This window comes from Heptranchias perlo, chromosome 25, assembly GCF_035084215.1.
Source record: "Heptranchias perlo isolate sHepPer1 chromosome 25, sHepPer1.hap1, whole genome shotgun sequence".
Taxonomy (NCBI): domain Eukaryota; kingdom Metazoa; phylum Chordata; class Chondrichthyes; order Hexanchiformes; family Hexanchidae; genus Heptranchias; species Heptranchias perlo.
The window spans coordinates 41,362,281-41,382,453 of NC_090349.1; the positions used below are offsets into that span (position 1 = coordinate 41,362,281).

The following is a 20,173-nucleotide window of genomic DNA, read 5'->3' on the forward strand; positions in this document are numbered from 1 at the left end:
CGGCTACATCTAATGAATGGTCTTCGATTTACTCTGTATTCTCTCGCACAAAAAAAAAATTAAAGTAGCACTGAAGGCAGCCACAGACACATCCAAAACCTAGACTGTTCTGCTCTCTTGATCAAAGGGAAGATGGAGGTAGGAATCCAAATAAGCACAAACTTCAGGGGGAAGAAACTCTACACTGTATTCGGTCAAATTAAAACGCATTTCTCTGCCACGGCACCATGTAATAAGTGGCAGTGGACAGAGATAGACTGAGCAGTGTGACGGAGTTAAACTGTGTTAAAGAGTTAAACTGCTGCTCACTGGTTTCCCACCATTGCGTGAAACACCTGGTATGGGTGTGTTAACGCAGAAACAACATTGAATACTAACTCAAAACCACAGATCAATGTGCTTGCAGTTTGTTTCTGGGTTTTCTGAGCAGGGGTGGGGCTGACCAAAAAAAAATGTCAAGATCTTCATGATGGACTCATTGTTAAGACTCCTCTGACAGTGAGAAACATTAGGTGGATTTACCTTGCTGTTGATTCTGTCTCGGTACGCGTTTGTATTCATTTACTGTAATATTTTGCATACTTTGTCTCCGAGGTATATTTGTACAGACCCAGTTTGCATAGCGTTGAGTTCACAAGACTTCCATAACATGGTATCTACACTATCCACAACAGCTTGAAAATCAAACTCGCAAAGGAAGATTCTTGTGGTTTATTCAGCAATTCTGCAACTAGCAAACTGCTTTTCAAACAATACAAACTCCCCGATGGCTCAGTGAGTTTATCCGGTGAGCAGCTGAGCCGAGCAGACCTAGATAGAACCCCAGCTCAATTCCCAATCTATGCTGAGTCAACCGGAGCAGCGGAGGGCTACAATTGGCCTCAGTACCTTCGACCTAGGGTGGGGGTAAAGTGGCTTGGGTCGCCACCCCTGGCCCTGGCTGCAAGTGAGAGTAAGTGAACGCTGGCTGGGGACAAGGCTGAGCCTGGCCAGGCCTCTCGAGCAAATCAGCCTGCAGACGCTCAACTGCAATATTCACATAGCAACTGTGGCCAAATATCTTTGCACAATAAGTCAAGATCATAGTAGGTACAGCACTAGAGGAGGCCATTCGGCCCATTCTGCCTGTGCTAGTTCTTCGAAAGAGCTATCCAATTAGTCCTGCTCGCCCTCTGCTCTTTCCTGTAAATTTTTTCCCTTCAAGTATTTATCCAATTCCCTTTTGAAAGTTACTATTGAATCTGCTTCTACCGCCCTTTCAGGCAGTGCATTCCAGATCATTATAACGTGTCGCCTCTGGCTCTTTTGCCGATCACCTTAAATCTGTGTCCTCTGGTTACCGATCCTCCTACCACAGGAAACAGTTTCTCCTTATTTACTTGGTCAAAACCGTTCATGATTTTGAACAACTCTATTAAATCTCCCCTTAACCTTCTCTGTCCTGAGAACAACCCCAGCTTCTCCAGTCTCTCCACATGACTGATTCCTTCATCCCTGGCACCATTCTAATAAATCTCTTCCGCACCCTCCCTAAGGTCCTGACATCCTTCCTAAAGTGTGGTGCCTAGAATTGAACGCAATACTCCAGCTGAGGCCGAACCAGTGTTTTGTAAAGGTTTAGCATAACTTCCTTGCTTTTGTACTCTATGCCTCTATTAATAAAGCCCAGGGTCCTGTATGATTTTTTAACAGCCTTCTCAACTTGTCCTGCCACTTTCAAAGATTTGTGTATGTGCACCCCCAGATCTCTCTGTTCCTGCACCCCCTTTAGAACTGTGCCATTTAGTTTATATTGCCTCTCCTCATTCTTCCTACCAAAATGCATCACTTCACACTTCTCTGCATTAAATTTCATCTTCAATAATTATCTCTGCTCCTCTCAAAGAAAATTGGCAAAGTAAAAAAAGGATGTAAAAACTCAACAGCAACTGAGAAGAAGATTCCAACAACCTAAGACAGCTAACTATTTTTTAAGCCAAATATAGTAATATGAATTAACATTTCATATAGTATTGATGCTTCAGGATCGAAGGCTGAGGCCATGGTTACACTCTCTTGCACTGCTATGCCCTGCTCCCCCTCTATCGCCTCATCTATTCCTGCTCTCCTTCTGCCACTAATCACTGTCTTTCTCACACTCCCTGTGTAACATTTAAAAATCACCAACACTTGTTCTACCACTACATCACAATTGGAGGTCAGCGATGTTGCTGAAAGACCAATAATGATATGGCGGCAGTAGGGGTTCCTGATAAAGGGAAGGAAGGCATACAACATTAATGCTGATGCTCATCATGTAGTTAAGTCAAACAAATATTGAAATTTGGATTTAGCAACATTCATACAATTACAACATGGGAATAGGCCGTTCAGCCGAACCAGTCCATGGTCGATGTTTATCCTCCACAGGAGCTGTAGTCCTAATCCCATGTGCTCATCCTGTTTCCATATAGGAACATTGGAACAGGAATAGGCCATTCAGCCCCTCGAGCCCGCTCCGCCATTTGATAAGATCATGGCTGATCTGTGATCTAACTCCATATACCTGCCATATCCCTTTATTTCCCTTTTCCTTCAACCACCTATCTAACCTATTCTTAAATGTTGATGTGGTCTCTGGTTCAATCACTAACTGGTGGTGATGGAATCCACACCCTCACAACCCTTTGAGTGAAAAAAATTTCTCCTGCTCTCTGTCCTAAATCTTTTACATTTAATCTTATATTTATCTCTTGTTCTGGACCCCCTCAATCACTGGAAACAGCCTGTTTCTATCTACTCACTCCCACTCCTTCATAATTTTAAACACATCTATCAAATCACCCCTTAATCTCTTCTGTTCTAACAAAAACCTACATGGCGTTAGTACTGCACAAGCTGAAACCCACCAAATCTCCACAAAAGTCTTAACTGTCACATTTATCCTCTGAATCAACACCTGTTAATCAAACATGGAACAATCAGAATGCTTGTGTTTGTTTTAGCCCAAGATGTTATATTTTTAGGGCTTCACCAGATATTTCTCATGCTCAGTGCCAAAGGCCACTTGTGTAAGCGAGACCTCACTCCTATGAGCTGGAGTGTGACTTTATACACACAATATCTGGTAATGGAGTGTTACCCAGAGATTGGAACAGACACCCTTGTTATTGTTATTGGCTCACAGAATTGACACAAGCCCTCCCATGCTCTCTTTGGATAGCGGAAGAATAAACAGTCCATCAGGCCATGCGACTTAAGCTATAAACTATGAATTAGGTTTATTAAAAAGTAGATGGTAGCAGAAAATCAATATTGCAGATTTAATGTGATTATAGAACTTGGACCTCCTCGGGTAAAATAAAATAGTTAAACACATGATAGTTCTTTATCTCTCTTAGTAATGCCAAGTCTGGACCAGTATTTATAACATAACTTATACCTGAGTTTCATCTGCTAACATCGAATCCATAGCATAAGAATTGAAGAACAGAACAGAACAGTCATTTTTACCCTCTGAATCAACAGCTCCTGGCGACAGAGCTGCCCATCAGGAAGACTTCAAAAGATCACAACCCTCTTTCAGGTCAAAATCAGGTTATAAGGGCCTTGATAGCAGGAGCCCTGATGTATCAAACATCGCAACAACAACTTGCAGTTACATCATGCCTTCAACGTAGAAAAAATGTCCCAAGCACTTCACAGAGGCGTAATCAAAATATCTTAGCTCCGTCTTCAGCAGCCAAGTAAATAAAATTAAGTGGTCCTGTCACCTATGGCAAGTAACCCTTGTTAAATCAGCTATCTAGCAGATATCATCTGCTTTTGAAGTGACACATACCCTCCCTCAAAATACAGAAAACAAGTCAGTAGAGACAGACAGTTATGAAATTCTCTCAGCATACAGTACTCAAATTTAAAGTAACTATCTCATTATCAGATATGAAACTACATATAGACTTTATGATTTGAAATGTGACAGAAGCAACACTCACAAATTGGCCATATGGTTACTTTTTGGCCACTAAGATTACCAAAAAGCAACACCAACATACTACTGACCAATAACACTGCTGGAAAGAGACATCATAATCACATGACTATTGGACAATAAATTGGATCAAATTTAACACTCTAATTTAAAAAAAAATTAAATAGACATGTCACTCACTGAGCTGTCTCCTTTCCCTCACTCTAAATGTTTTTCATGTTTCTGAAAGAGTCACTGCAGAATATCCCAAGTACTTCACAATTCAACTTTCGATGAATTCATTGTCATCTTTGGCTCACTGGTAGCACTCTCGCCTCTGAGTCAGAACGTTGTGGGCTCAAGTCCCACTCCATTGACTTGAGCACATAATCTAGGCTGACACTTCAGCGTAGAACTGAGGGAGTGCCGCGCTGTCGGAGATGCCGTCTTTCGGATGAGACCTCTCAGGTGGACATAACAGATCCCATGTTACCCTAAGAAAAGCAGTTCTCCCGGTGTCCTGGCCAATATTTGTCCTTCAACCAACGTCATCATTTATTTCATTGCTGTTTGTAGGACCTTGCTGTGCAAAATTTGGCTGCCGCATTTCCCCACTGCACTTCAAAAGCACTTTATTGGTTGTAAAGCACTTTGGGACTTTGAAGTGGTGTAAGGCGATGTATAATATACTCTCAGTAACTGATGATCCACAAAAATGTAGTCTTTTTTTTTTGTTTTGACCGCAAGGATATTTAATACTAGACTTGTACTAAAACTACCTTTACAGTTTAGACAGTGCATGGTCAGAGTGCATCACACACTGTATATTAGTAGCGACAGAAATAATCAAGTGAATTATGGGTAGTCTACCATGCCATTTTATTGACCACGACAGTTGTTAAGGCTGGCTTTCATGAAGGCTGCATGTTTTGCAATGTTGAAACCAAACACTTCTGACGCGAAGCCATATAAATGCAAGTCCTTTCTATATCTTGCAGCAGTATTAGTGTTCCTGTTTGTCACGACATATCAAGGTCTGGCTTCCTTACCTACTGCCCACATCACTGTGTCGAAGGACTCTCGCTCTTCGATGTTAGACTCAAGATTTCTCCATATGACCTGCAGTTTGCCACTATCCAGTTTTTCTATTTTGATTGGTATGCATTTCCTGAAGATCCTGGTACCGTAAGATGCCATATAGTCTGTCACTAAGTGGGCCATTTGCTACATTAAATAAAAAGGAAACAAAAAGTTGTTAAATTGCAACAGCATTTTATCAGGCAATATCACATCCTACTTTCCACATTTATATGGGCATATTTTTGAGATTGCAGTACGATTTTTATATCAGTTCAGTAGGGAAGAAACTTAAACAACTTCCCAGTTTAGCCTTTAAAAAGTGTATCTAGCGCACACATAGATATCAAACCTTGTTTCAGATGCAAAACAATCTTAACATACTGGATCTTTCGAGCTGAAGCCTGAAACTGGCAAACACATTCCAACCTGCAACATTCCCTGACCAAACCATTAAACTCTGACTCACCTCAGCCCATGTTTACTTAACGACTAGACTTAAAAGAGGCAAAGCTCCACCGTAGCAAAATACATTTTGCATTACATGCAACAACACTCTTGTCCTTACAAAGCAGTGTATCAAATTTACCACAAACAGTGCCATGAAAGATCTGCTAGTATATTTTTATTCATGAGACTGATTGCAAGGGCACTGGCTGCATCTCAGAGTTTAGGTGTAAATAAACAATTCAAGCTTCATCCTTGCAGTATATATTATCTAAATCCCGTCGATGGGATTTTATTGTAATTAGTTCCACTCACCCACTGTTTTCTATTAAATGCATGTGCTCTTGTGGTTTACGGTGCAGATGAATTGCTTTGTCATTGAGTTAAGGAACACTATAGTCCTACAAACTGATGCATTCACCATTCTCTGGAACGGAGCTTCCAACCCCATATTCTCTCCATCACAAAGACCACCTACCTCCACCTCTGTAATATTGCCCGCCTCTGCCCCTACTTCACCCCATCTGCTCCTGAAACGCACACCCACCCTTTTGTCACTTCCAGAATCAATTATTCCAACACTCACCTGACTGACCTCCCATCCTCTATCAACTTTAGCTCATCCAAAACTCTGCTGCCCGTATCCTATCCCACCCCACACCATCACACTACCTATTACCTCTGTTCTTGCAACATACATTGGCTACTGATCTCCCAATGCCTCAAATTTTAAATTCTCATCCTTGTGTTTAAATCCCTTCCTGACCTTGCCCCTTGCTATCTTTGTAAACTCCTCCAGCCCTCCACTCCCTCCGCCCCCGAAATTATCCTTTCCGGTGACTCTGGCCTCTTCTGCATCTTCCCTCCCTTCGCCCCACCATTGGCGGCCGTGCTGTCACCTGTCTAAGCCCCACGCCCCGGAATTCTCTCCCTAAACCCCTCCAATTCTCTCACTTCCTTTAAAACCAACCTTAAAAACCGTCCCTTTGACCTAGCATGTGGTCACCTCTCCTAAACTCTCCTTTTTTTTTGATTAAGCCTCCGGAAGTGTCCTGGAAGGTTTTTCTACATTAAGAGCATTAAATAAATGCAAGTTGTTACCATATTAAACTGCTCCTACTACAAGGCTAGTAGGTACTATGTTCGTAGACGTAAATAGACTACATAAAGATGAAAGTTCTCAAAGGCACTGTGCTAAATAAAACATGTTCTGCATTTCATTTCACTTATCCAGTATGAATCTAGACCCATACTATACTGTAATGGAAAAACCAAACAGGACACTCCACTTTCAATAGTTAAATATACATATAGGTCCACGTAATACCTGATCAAAGCCACGAAGAGGAATGCTTCGCACCATAATTGAAGTGTCCAAGCCGACACCAGTTAGAAATCCAGCACACTCCAAGGCCACATCTAGTGAAGTGTCAAGGATCCAAATATTGCGACAATACGCATGGGGTTTCAAAATAGTTTTTTTTAATATATATCTGAAGGTAGTGATTGACATCAAACATGGTTTATCAGCATGTAAAAAGAAATTAAGTTTAGCACCTTAAAAAGCATTTCATACAGAGCTAACATTTGTGCGACTTTCTGACTTTTTATCGCTAATCTATTAAGGGTTTTCAAATTAAGGATACAGCTTGCACCAACAACTAACCTATAAAGAAAGGGAAAAAAAAACTCAGTGAAAAACGTAGCCCACATCCCCATTACCCCTTGCCTCGCCAAGCTCCACATGCTTCTCATGTCACAGATAATCCCTCACTCAGTGTCCATCCCTATCCATCGCCTATGTTAACACTGGTTACTGTGATGTGACACATTACAATATTACTAAATAAAGATTATTACTATACTGCCAACTCAAACACGATGCAATTTGTCAAAGGACTATGACTCATTACTAACCATCAGTTTGCTTCAAATGCTTGTGGCATGTCCCCAAAGGACAGTGAGAAGCAGTCCAAAAAAAACATACGTGGCTAATGCTGCTACACTTAGGTTATGGGGCAGCAGGAAAGCCACAAATCACCCTACATAAGAGATGCCAGACTGACACAGCAGGGGCCAGAGTCGACCCACCTCAATAGGGCGGGTCACAAGGACAGTGGTGAAGGCGAAAAGAGGAAAAAGTCAACAATGCAGTGGATCAAAGATATACAACCTGACTTCTTGGTCATTTGGTTAGCCCAAATTAACGCTAATCTGGCCAATGCGAAGGACTGATTGCAGACTAGTCTTCCACTCGAATGTTGAGACAAACCTACTGCAAAAGTGCAATCAAGCCAAATGAGATTCAGGTAGTTTACCTGGTAAGTTGGATCTCTAATCAGCCTGGCTGCCCACTGCCTGTGACCGTAATGGAATTGGGTAGCTACATCTCTGTAGAGCATCAATGTGACTCCAGCCTGGTGGGCACATCTAGATATGGTGGAATGTAGAGGGTGAGGCTTTTCCCTACTAGCCAACATTCTCAGAATGGAAAACTTCAGAGAGAATATATTAAATTAAGGGAACAGTCATCCCTTCTTCATTTGCAGAAATTCATATTCCAGTGGGAAGTTAAACAATGGGAAAATTGGGGGAAATGGGCGACATTTTCCATCAATAATAGCATGTGGGAGCTCAGTTTAAAGTCTTTCCACACTACTTTGTCTCCAAACAATAGCCCTTAATGCTGTGGAAGGATGTTCGTATTGGCTACGAGCAAGTCACAAGGATGGGACATAAACTTATGATCTTCTGAATCCAAAAACAGATCCAAGCCTGTGGATCAGTGGAGCAAGCATTTAAAGTGTTACTCATATCTTTCTGCAGGGGAAGAAATTTAAGCGTATTCATTTATTTTTTTGAAGATCACGATACAAACTGCAAAAGGCCTACGAAAATAAATGCTGCAAAGGGGGAATAAAAAACTTCTGCTGTGTGTGTGGTCCACACAAAACTAAGCTTCAAGACACTTGAAGGATGAGGTGATGGTGGAATGGATTATTCTAATGACAAGGCTAATCCCTTCGGGTATTAACAATATAATGCCAACTAAAAATTCCATACATATTGCAGAAGAATACCAGCATTTACTGTTAGTGCCTCAAGGGCTACATCATTGGTGTTAAATTCGCAATGAGCTGTACACAATAGGAATTTGCCTTGAGCTGCTACCCAGGATATTATAGGTCACTTGTGCGTAAGCAGTTGAAGCTTCCAATTCCCCGTTAATGGACATCAATGTTTCTATTAGTGCAGAAACAACCAGTTTCCAGATAGTTTATCTGAAAGGAGATCTGTTGAGCGCAGGTATACCGATCTTTAAGGCATTAGATATTTTACTAATTATACAGCATTGAACTGCATTCATCATCATCAGTCTCTCGATCTCCAGTACAATTTTGTTATTAAATCTTGTGGGCAACTATTTGCGTGTGCAATTACACTGTAACTTACACATCATTGTCACGAAAGTGGCAGTAGAATGCAAGTTGAGCACACTGAAGTCAGGAGGACATCTCGCACGGTTTGGTCTTCAGAACAGGGGAAGTAGATCTTTTTTTTTTTAAAAGTCTCAAAATCCATCTCTTCAGCCCAGTTTTTGGCCAGTACTCCTAATCTCTCCCTGATGCCAATCTGTGAAGCATCTTGAAAATCTGTCTCACTGCATGTTGCCCGAGGCTGCAGTTATATTATTGGTGTGAAACTGGTATCTGTTGAATTCAAGGGGCATTTCCAAGTTTCCTCGTGATAAAGGCACTATCTAAATGCACATTGCTGCTGCGTAACTCCAGTTCAACATGAAGCCCGGCTTAAAAAAGTAATGTCGTCTTCTGGCTACGTTATAAACTTAGTGTTGAGTCTTTCAATGCTGTGGACACTGCTAGACTCACGCTATCCTAACATTTGAAAAAGAGTCGGTGGGGATAGAGCCTCTGTGCATGTGCGCTAGTAACGTGCACTGTTCACTGCAGGCAGGCAAATCACAGCCTGCAGTATAACTCTGGTCTTGGAAATGCCCCTTGAATTCAACAGATACCAATTTCACACCAATAATATAACTGCAGCCTCGAGCAACATGCAGTGAGACAGATTTTCAACATTCAACTATTTGGACAGGGGCTTCTTCCCTTCATCTCTTCAGGTTGATATCTAATTTTTCAAAAAAGGGAAAGATACAGGGTTCAGATATTCCTAAACCAGGGCCATTTCAGTTTTAGAGCTCCAGGTACAATACTCCCCCACCTCTCCAAAGTAAAAGTTTTAGAATTCCAGTAATAATGCTCCCCAAAGTACGACTTTTAGAGTCTCAGTAATAATACTCCCTAAAGTACAAATTTTAGAGTTTCAGTAATAATACTCCCCACCTATTCCAAAGTACCATTAACTTTTGCAGTTCCTAAAGAAATTACCACTTTGGCCAAATGTGGGGAAAAGAAAATAAATCTTTGGACAAGGAGTATCTAAACAATAAAAGCATTTATACAAAGAAAAAAATCCCCTGAAACATGCCAAAAATGAAGATAACTAATTACATGACTAGATCACGCAGCAATATATTATGGACAAACTGCAAAAAGACTGTCATATTTGCTGAAGTACAAAAAAGCTACTGTAACCCCTCAAGGCTTACTCCGACTATTATTGCAGGAATGTGACGATGTAAACAGCAATACACCTCCCATACTCTGTTAAAACTTGTACCAACAGCAACCAGACAAAAGTAAAACTAGGAATATGATCTACCGTACACATATCAAGATCATTGCTCATTTTCAGCCCTCAACAAGATTAATTTAGCCCTGTCAATTAGAAAATGTAGCTAAGTACAACTGCAGCATTGGGAATCAGAATTTTGTCATGTAGAAAAAAAAATCTGAATACTTAATGATGCTTTAGTTCCCCAATGGACATTACAACATTGGTCTTTGTATTCACTCTGATGCAGAAATCAGCCAAGACGAACTCCTGAATGCTGGACATCTACTGCTCTCTAGTGGTAGAGAAGTGAAGCAGCAAGAACCAGAAAGGGAAAAAGCTACTTTGTCTTACTTTATAATAAAAAGTTTAAAAAAAACTGCAAGTATTGGAAATCTGAAACAATAAACAGAAAATGGTGGAAACATTCAGCAGGTTCAACATCAACATGCATTTAGTGCTTTTAATGTAGTAAAACACCCCAAGGCACTTCACAGGAGCATTATCAAACAAAATTTGGCACCGAGCCGTATAAACATAAGAAACATAAGAAATAGGAGCAGGAGCAGGCCATACGGCCCCTCGAGCCTGCTCCGCTATTCAATAAGATCATGGCTGATCTTCGACTTCAACTCCACTTTCCCGCCCAATCCCCATATCCCTTGACTCCCCGACAGTCCAAAAATCTATCTATCTCAGCCTTGAACATATTCAATGACTCAGCATCCACAGCCCTCTGGGGTAGAGAATCCCAAAGATTCACAAACCTCTGAAGAAATTCCTCATCTCAGTCTTAAATGTCCGACCACTTATCCTGCAACTATGCCCCCTAGTTCTAGACTTTCCAGCCAGGGGAAACAACCTCTCAGCATCAACCCTGTCAAGCCCCTCAGAATCTTATATGTTTCAATGAGATCACCTCTCATTCTTCTAAATTCCAGAGTATAGACCCATTCTACTCAATCTCTCCTCACAGAACAACCCTCTCATCCCAGAAATCAATCTAGTAAGGAGATATTAGGACAGGTGACCAAAAGCTTGGTCAAAGAGGTAGGTTTTGAGAAGTGTCTTAAAGGAAGGGAGAGAGGCGGAGAGGTTTAGGAGCTTAGGCAGCTGAAGGCACGGTCGCCAACGGTGGAGTGATGAAAATCAGGATGCGCAAGAGGCACAAATTGGAGGACTACAGAGATTTCGGAGGGTTGTAGGGCTGGAGGGGGTTGCAGAGATAGGGAGGGGCGAGGCAACGGAAGGATTTGAAAACGAGGATAAGAACTTCAAAATCAAGGCATAGCCGGACCAGGAACCAATGTAGGTCAGCGAGCACAGGAGTGATGGGTGAACGGGGCTTGGTGCGAGTTAGGAAATGGGCAGCAGAGTTTTAGATGAGCTCAAGTTAATGGGGGGTGCAAGGTGGGAGGCCGGTCGGGAGAGCATTGGAATAGCCACGGCCACAAGTAACAAAAGCATGGATGAGGGTTTCAGTCGCAGATGAGCTGAGGCAGGGGCGGAGACGGGCCATGTTACGGAGGTGGAAGTAGGCAGTCTTGGAAACGATATGGAGTCGGGAGCTCAGATCACGGTCAAATAGGACGCCAAGGTTGCGAACGGTCTGGTTCAGCCTCAGTGGCCAGGGAACGGAATTTGTGACGTTGACCAAAGACAATGGCTTCGGTCTTCCCGATATTTAATTGGATAATATTAAATTATTATATTTAATACTATACTGGATGTCGGACAAGCAGTGTGACAAATCAGAGACAGTGGAGGGGTCGAAGGAGGTGGTGGTGAGGTAGAGCTGGGTGTTGTCCACGTACATGTGGAACCTGACACTGTGTTTTCGGATGATATCGCCGACAGGCAGCATGTAGATGAGAAATAGGAGGGGGACAAGGGTAGATCCTTGTGGGACTCCAGAGGTAACGGTGCGGGAGCAGGAAGAGAAGCCATTGCAGGCGATTCCTAGGCCTTTGCGGAGAGAGCAGACAAGTTATCATTTCAGGTGTGGACCTGAAATGTTAACGTGTCTGTTTCTCTCTCCACAGATGCTGACAAACCCGTTGAGTGTTTCCACCATTTCCTGTTTTTATCAGACTTTATTTACTTGTATTTTTCTTCCCCCCCCCCCATCCATGAGATTCACTTTGCCTGATAGGGCAGGATCAAAGCTAGTTCAGTTTAAGAGAAGATCAGATCCACACATAGGGTTGTCAACTCCCCAGGAATTAAAGATTAATCTCCTGGACACTGCTGCGAGAAAGCAGAGAAAAATCACAGAGGCATTAAAAAGAAAAGAGTGTGTTTTTTTTCCATTTTCTTTAAAATCTTTCATTTATTAGTCATAAGAATAGTGGAGATCGGGGAACAAAGGCCATTTGACCGGACACCGGGAGGTTTCATATTCAGGAATATGTCCGACCAGAGTTAGCGACTCTATTCTCACAGATTGCCTAATCATATTTCTCACTTCACTTTGCTTAAGTGAGTGATCTGCTCCCAGGCCTCCATCGGCACCACTCTCAAAAGAGGATGGCCTGAGGTGACCCTTCCTCCAGATTTCTCCCTTCTGAGGGTGGGGACAGGAAAAGTCTGGTCACCTCTCCACAGCTGAGATTTGGAAATCAGCTTGTGGAGAATCCCAGGAACAAAACCACCTCTCCTACCCGGACAGGTGGGACAGCTTAATTCAAAACCAAATTTTACTTTCCGCTACAATGCGCCCTAGAGGCTGAAGGTGAATCTGGATTTTTATCTTCGTCATCAACCAAGATCTTCGCTGAGCAAGGACACATTTCAGTCAATCACAGTTCGTCCAAGAAACAGCGCAGCAGTCAAAATGGGGGGAAATTGTCTGCCCCACTGAGTTTTGAAAGAGCATCCAGAGGAAAGTGGTATTATTTTTCCAACAGAATGAACCATCCTGCGGCACTCAATATATTTGGGGGTGTTACTGTGGCTTCAACCATTTTTGTTGGCAAGAGGGGGAAATGATAGGAAGTCACTCAGTTACTGTGACTACAATTTAGATTATTCTTTAGGTCTCCTTTAGAATGGATTATGAAACACAAGGAACTTTTTAAAACACAAAAACACACACAATGAGGCAATGTACATGACACCACTGGACTTCAATGAGCTTATTATGGGAAACTTGTTGATGTTTGAAGTAATTGCTACCGTTAATCATCCTGAAGCAAGGTGGGCAAGTTGCTAAATATAATCGAGAAACATTGAGGTTTCTATGATATATCCTTTATCGATGGACTGGATTAACATACGGACTGTGAAGTTTGTCCAAGTACAATGGATTTACATTTGCTTTTAGTTAAAATTACCTTTTATTGAAGTTTTCTGAAATTTACAAAATGCACTGGGAAAATACATCCTTGACTGGGAAAGTCTACATTTTTAATAGTTTTTTACCAACTGCTATTTTTCAAATTCAGGCTTTTAATTTTCTCCATGCAGTAGTCGTTCAATTCAAATTAAAAGTGAATTAATTTTTCCAAACTCACTACTAGTTGAGGTGTGGGAGCAGTCATGAGGTCTGTAAATGGGGTTGAACAAACCTGCTGACCTACAGGACATTACAATTGTTACACTGTGACCATGCCTTCTAAAACAAACATATCAAATAATACTGGATATACATGTGAAAATAAAGAACAGCACCCATACATATATACCTAGCTACTGAGATCCTTATGACAATGAAGGACAACATTCATAGGTACCTAGCTACCCAGCAAAGTCATCATGCAGATCAGTCAATAAAGATTTAGCATTTTTACTTTAAGTTCAATGCCTCCTATCACATTCAGATTCTGCTATAACGAGCAACAGTGAAGTAGAGGAGAAAACAGGACAGATTCTCTGAAAAGACGTGCATAAAAAAAATTAGAAAAATAATTTCCGTCGTTTAAAAAAAATCTGCTATTCGAACCGGCTTCCTGAAAATGCACAAAAGGAACCATCAACGACAGGCTCTCCAACACACCACGTTCTACATCACTTAATTACAGCTCCACTTAGCACTTCCAGTAATAAACTGATGTAGAACATGGTTAGCTCAATTACCCTTTCAGTTCATTGGTACTACTTGTTCTGCAGCAACCACACTCACTCACTTACTTATGGGCATGAAAAATGGTCAATTTGCTCTAAAACTATTACATACAAACAGCTGACAATTCACCTAAGGCAGTAATTTAGCCTTGGTTCTTCTAGCATTTGTAGTTTGAGGACATAAGAACCACTCAACAGACTTTGTAATGTGCCACGAGTGATCCATTGTATGGCCCCTCATCAACTGATGGATTCATCAGATTTTTTTTTTGTTGGGACACATTATAATTTCAACAACAAAGATCAGAAGTTTTGCTACAGTTTGTCATCATCAGGCACATCATAACCACTTCATTAGATAAAAGTAGCCGATATGAGTTTTTTTTTTAAAGACATGAGGTAAGATAACTTAGCTCTTCCTGTATTTTACATCAGGAAGCAAATGCTAGTTAATTACTAGTACAGTGCATACAATAAATCGAAAAACAGCAGATTTCTACTTCGAGTAGATCACCCATTGCATAAATATTCACCTCTTCTCCCCTCACCGTGTTTGCAAAGTCCACCTGAATGGATTGTTTACTCACGTTTTTCCAGGCGAATCTTGCAGCCAAAAAAGATCATCACTGGAAATGCAGAGTTCAGCCCCTGGAATCTTTCAAAAGAAAATGAGCATTTTGCACATTTTGTAGCAAAAAAATATTCTTGCTTTATATTTCTGTCTGTTACAAGAAAATGAACATACAGGACGCCGCCAGTTTTTCCACAGAAATTTACTATTAATATTAATTATTACTAATTTAATTAGTAAGATTTCCACACAGATATGTTCTTCCTAAATCAACTGGTTTTCATCAAAGCGCATCCTTCGATTATGTTGTGGCTGAGTTGGTATGGCAAGTGTGAAACAGAACCATAAAGATCGTAGGAATCACTGATCTTTACTGAGTTAGCTGATTTCAGACAAAATGTTAGTAAAACCACTTCAATTAACCTCAGTGCCCGCTAGATTAAGGAGAAGAGAAAAATCAGCCAGAGTTCCTCCTCCTGCCAGCTACCTAGTGACCCTGTTAGAAAGTGGATAGGAATGCGATTAGGCTCGACTGTGGAACGGTTACCGCAGCAAACTTCAGAAGAGGAAGATAATTTGTTTTAAAAATGCAATGTAATTGTAACAAAGACTTGAATATCATGATGGAAGAATTATTAAAATGTAACTTTATCCTTGAATGCAGACTGCTGTGTAACTGATTTGATTATTCTCCGGCTGGCCATTTGTACATAAAAATTCAAGAACAACAAAACAAAATAGGACAAACGTTGCTGTTTTTCAAGTGATCGCTAGGGAGCAACGTACCCAATTTTGATGAGTTTGCTCAGGAAACATTAATTTATGTTGGATTAACAACTTATTTCACACGGTGGGTAACACTCATATTTTGAGGTTTCTACAGCATAAACTTTGTCAAATGGTAAAGCCTGACAGCCTGGCTGAGAAGTTCAAGACTGTACAGCTGATTGCTTGTACGAAGTTAACAGCGTTTTCAATAACTGAACATAATTAAACATTTTAATTCATCTTTTTATTATTTTGAATGAAGTACAAAAATATTGCAATATTCTCTGTGGGGATTAGGGCAAGATAAAATAAAATTGATTGGTGCGCCATTAGAATCATAGAAAGGTTACAGCATGGAAGGAGGCCATTCGGCCCATCGAGTCCATGCCGGCACTATGCATGAGCAAACTAGTTAGTCCCACTCCCCCGCCCTATCCCCGCAGCCCTGCAATTTTTTTCCTTTCGAGTACTTATCCAATTCCCTTTTGAAGGCCATGATTGAATCTGCCTCCAGCACCCCCTCGGGCAGTGCATTCCAGATCCCAACCACTCGCTGCATAAAAAAGATTTTCCTCTGGTCACATTTGATTCTTTTGCCAATCACCTTAAATTGGCCTAAAGCGCTTATGGTAATGTTTTGTCATCTGGGTGAGAGATGTCAGCACTGGGAAATGGAATACTTTTCAACTTTGAGAGCTTGGCACTGGTATCAACCACTGCAAGATGAAATGGTCTATAACCAGATGCAAGGTGAAAGCCTCCCTTTGCTTGCCCCAACAATGCATATCACACCACCTCAAACTTGAGTCTTACACAGAGGCCTTAAGGATGGGCGGCATGGGAAGAAGAAAGGAAAAAGAAATCACACTGGGGTATGTAGGATGTGCTGTTCTAAGGTTAGAATTTAAGTGCGAGAAAAAAAAACTTTAAGCTGTGAGTAAAGGTATTTTTCTCTGCTTTCCCTTCCTTGATTCTCCTGTGCACCATTCCCAGTGGAGAGCTTTGGCAAGTAATCTATTCCCAGGCCTCCATTAAACCTACTTTAAAATAGGGAATTAAGAGATGTGCAACAGCATGATACAATGACCTGTCTAACTTTTCCCTCCCTATAGAGAAGCACCCGATTTCCACTCAGTTCCTCGCAGAGGCTGATTTTGTTACTTTATTACATGCGGAATTGCAGCTATAAACCTGCATCAACCTTAGGGAACTATGTCAAGGTCCCAACACACTTGGTCGCAAGAAAAAAGAAATTTGACAACGTGTTCTCTTGTCGCGATTCCATTTTTAAAAAAAAACATATTTCTTCCTGTGAATGGCCAGATTCTACAGCCTGCAAACAAAAATATTTGCAACTTCCAGAAAGAGATATATTGTGGATTAAACAAACAACTGACGCTTACTTCTAGGGGATACTTTGGCCTTCCTCCAGTCGCTATCACAATGTTTTCAGCAGTCAGAATGGTCTGCAAATAGAATCCATATTGGTCAAGTCAAAATTGTCGGCAAAACAAACTGGATAAAGTTGTCACCGTCACACTGCAGCTCATCAGAGCGCTCGGTCTAAACCTGTTACAAGAATGAATTGCAAACTAAAGCCTCCCAGTTGTTTAATTAATCCTCACAAAATCTAGTCTGGCGCTCCAGTGCAGTCCTGAGGGAATGTTGACACTGTCGACAGTGTCATCTTTTATCATAATATTTCTATTATAAATTTCTATGTGCACATTTCTAATAGAAACTGCCTACGTAAATTTGTTATGCTGTAATTACACCCCATGTGCAACAGTGGTTTGCTCACTGCTGATATACAGCAAATTTAGTGAATCAATTTATCACATGACTGATATAAAACCCTTACTGAAATATAAACAGAAAATGCTGGAAAAGCTCAGCAAGTGAGGATGCATCTGTGGAAAAAGAAACAGAGTTAACGTTTCAGGTCGAAGACCTTTCATCAGAACTGGAAGATGTTAAAGAGTTAAAGTTTTTAAGCAAATACAGAGCCAGGGAAAGTGGGGGGGAGGGAAGGTCTGTGATAGGGTAGAGGGCAAGTGTGATGAAATGACATAAGGGATGATGGTGCAAGGCAAGGAGGGTGGTAATGGGACAAGTTAAGGATCACGAGTGGATCAGAAACATGAAGGGTGGAATTTAAGTTGGAAACTATGTAGAATAAGTCGGAGCTGGAGACAGTTGCTGAGGAAAGAGATGTGGCCTTACTGATACCGAAAGATACAAGGTCTCACAGATACCTTCTACTTTATAAAACTTGCTTAAGATGCTGGTAACTTTTGTATATTATTCCCTACCAAAACCTCTTAACCCTGGTTATTTACATTATTTATTTTTTTACTCTTAAACCCCCCACCCCCCCCATCCCCAACAGTGGATTTGAGATACTTTGCTTAAGAAGTAAAAAAGTTTCCCCCTTGACTTCTCCTAGGTCACATTCTACACACAAGTGCAGAAGCAGCAAAGAATGAAGACAACTGCTTGCTGGATTGCTCACTGCACTCTAGAAATACTCAGGAGAGGAGCTGATCTTGCACAAACCCGACTGGCATCACCAACGAACCAGGGGATGCGGTTATTTAAGAGCCTTTCTCCCAGTGATAATGTTAATCTTTGGGGCCAACGGGAGTTTTCATTGTTTTGACAAGTGTACAAAAATTACTTTGTTACTCTCTCCCCACAGCATAATGCAATAAAGTTACAAAATCTGATCGATCAAGTGCATATAAAGCAATAGCTTCCCCCCACCCCATCCCAAATTACTTGAAAAAGTATTTAAACTGATGCTGCAAAGATTTAACGACATGTGTGGAAGTCTTACCTTTTTACCTTTTTTGGACTCCCCTTGAACAGTATGTTCATCTACAAAAATACCTTTGAGATTCAAATATTTCACCTTCCTGTAAAGGATGAGGAGAGGTTACGTGTTCTACTGTGAAAATTAAATACGTTCAAATTAAAAGTGATTTCTGAAAAAAAAATGCTGAAGCTTAATTTGCAGAAGAAATTGAAAATTCTGTGCATTTAAAAACTGCCAACTGATGTATCTCACACTCACTTATCTTGAAGTTGCACTAGGTGTCCCCAGTTTAAGGATTTCACATAGTTTTGAACAGCCTTTGCCATGATATCCCTGAGGAAAGGAAGCATTAGTTACTCTCATCAATGCGGTGAAACACAACACTTACACATTGCACCAATCCAAGGGCTGGAATCAGGGAGAGGCCCGCAGGTCACCCATAATCCATCCGAACGGGGCCTCGGTTCAACGTCTTATCCGAAAGACGGCACCTCTGGCAATGCAGTGCTCCCTCAGCACTGGTGACCAAAAGCTTGGTCAAAAAAGGTAGGTTTTAAGGAGCAGAGAGAGGTGGAGAGGCAGCGAGGTTCAGGGAGGGAATTCCAGAGCTTGGGGCATAGGCTGCCGAAGGCACGGCCACCAACGGTAGATCGATTAAAATCGGGGATGCACAAGAGGCAAGAATTGGAGGAGCGCAGAGATCTCGGAGGGTTGTAGGGCTGGAGGAGGTTACAGAGATAGGGAGGGGTGAGGCCATGGAGAGATTTGAAAACAAGGATGAGAATTTTAAAATCGAGACGTTCCTGGACCGGCAGCCAACGTAGGTCAGCGAGCACAGGGTCGATGCAGAGTTGCATCATATGGCAGTTGATAAGTTCAGTGCAGGTTGGTCCATAGAGCACAGTGCAATTAAAAACATCTATTAAAATTGTCATTATTTTAATAACAGTGATCTTCAAGAAATGGATGGCATAACAAATATGATGTGATTCTAATGGATGTGAGCATGCATAAATGCTTTGCAGAATTACCTCAGGAGTAGAAAAAAAGTGTTCAGAATTAACCCACCGCAAATAAATTAGCAGTGCTTAGTGCACACAAGATAGAAATTTTTTAAAAATCTATGCACACATCAGTCTCCTTTAATTAGCCTCTTGTATGCTATTTTAGATTGCCACCTGCAAGAGTAAATGAGCACGGAAGTCCATTACCTGATGCCTAAAGCACATTATCAGCCCGAGGACAGACAGTCATGAATCAGACACCTGTTATTTTTGTTTGCTTAATGGAAACGCCTCCTTGAAGCAACCTGACAGCTGTATGTTTATCACGTGTCGGTTAAAGAACAGGCAGGTTGGAATGGCTTCTTCATCCTGTCACAAGAGGTGTGAGGCAACACACACTGCAGACTTGCCACTGGGTTTAGAGTAAATTATCAAATCAACGTTCTTTGTATTCCTCTCATTTCCCAAACCTAACTTGGCGCCTTGCTGCCCAAAGTGCCTTTGGCTGACTGGTGAGATCATCGGACTGGTGCCACACAAACTCAAAGCGGATTAACTCATTTCGAATTGATGTCTTTAAGAAGCAGAAACGCCCAAGAAAGTTAAACCCACCAGTGTTTGTAACTTTTAACCTTTATTGTATAGTCCATGCAAACAGTCAAAGTCAAGAGTTAACCTGTTGGCTTTTCAGTTATCCATAAATTTGAGAGTCCATTCTTTAAAAAAAAATTGCAGCAATTATTATTAAGCTATTTCCTACTTCTGCTGAGTTCTGGGTATCAATT

At 41.3% G+C, this 20,173-nt stretch overlaps 1 protein-coding gene across 1 annotated transcript in view; it reads right to left on the reverse strand.

Moving 5' to 3' along the window:
- Positions 1–20,173, reverse strand: part of txnrd2.2 (thioredoxin reductase 2, tandem duplicate 2) — a 61,019-nt gene that overhangs the window by 25,617 nt on the left and 15,229 nt on the right. The window contains exons 5-11 of the mRNA XM_068006112.1: positions 18,643–18,717; positions 18,406–18,484; positions 16,973–17,035; positions 14,818–14,885; positions 7,120–7,139; positions 6,801–6,892; positions 4,999–5,173 (exon numbers count right to left, since the gene is read on the reverse strand). Coding sequence (XP_067862213.1) covers positions 4,999–5,173; positions 6,801–6,892; positions 7,120–7,139; positions 14,818–14,885; positions 16,973–17,035; positions 18,406–18,484; positions 18,643–18,717 — 572 coding nt within the window. The remainder of the gene's footprint in view (positions 1–4,998; positions 5,174–6,800; positions 6,893–7,119; positions 7,140–14,817; positions 14,886–16,972; positions 17,036–18,405; positions 18,485–18,642; positions 18,718–20,173) is intronic.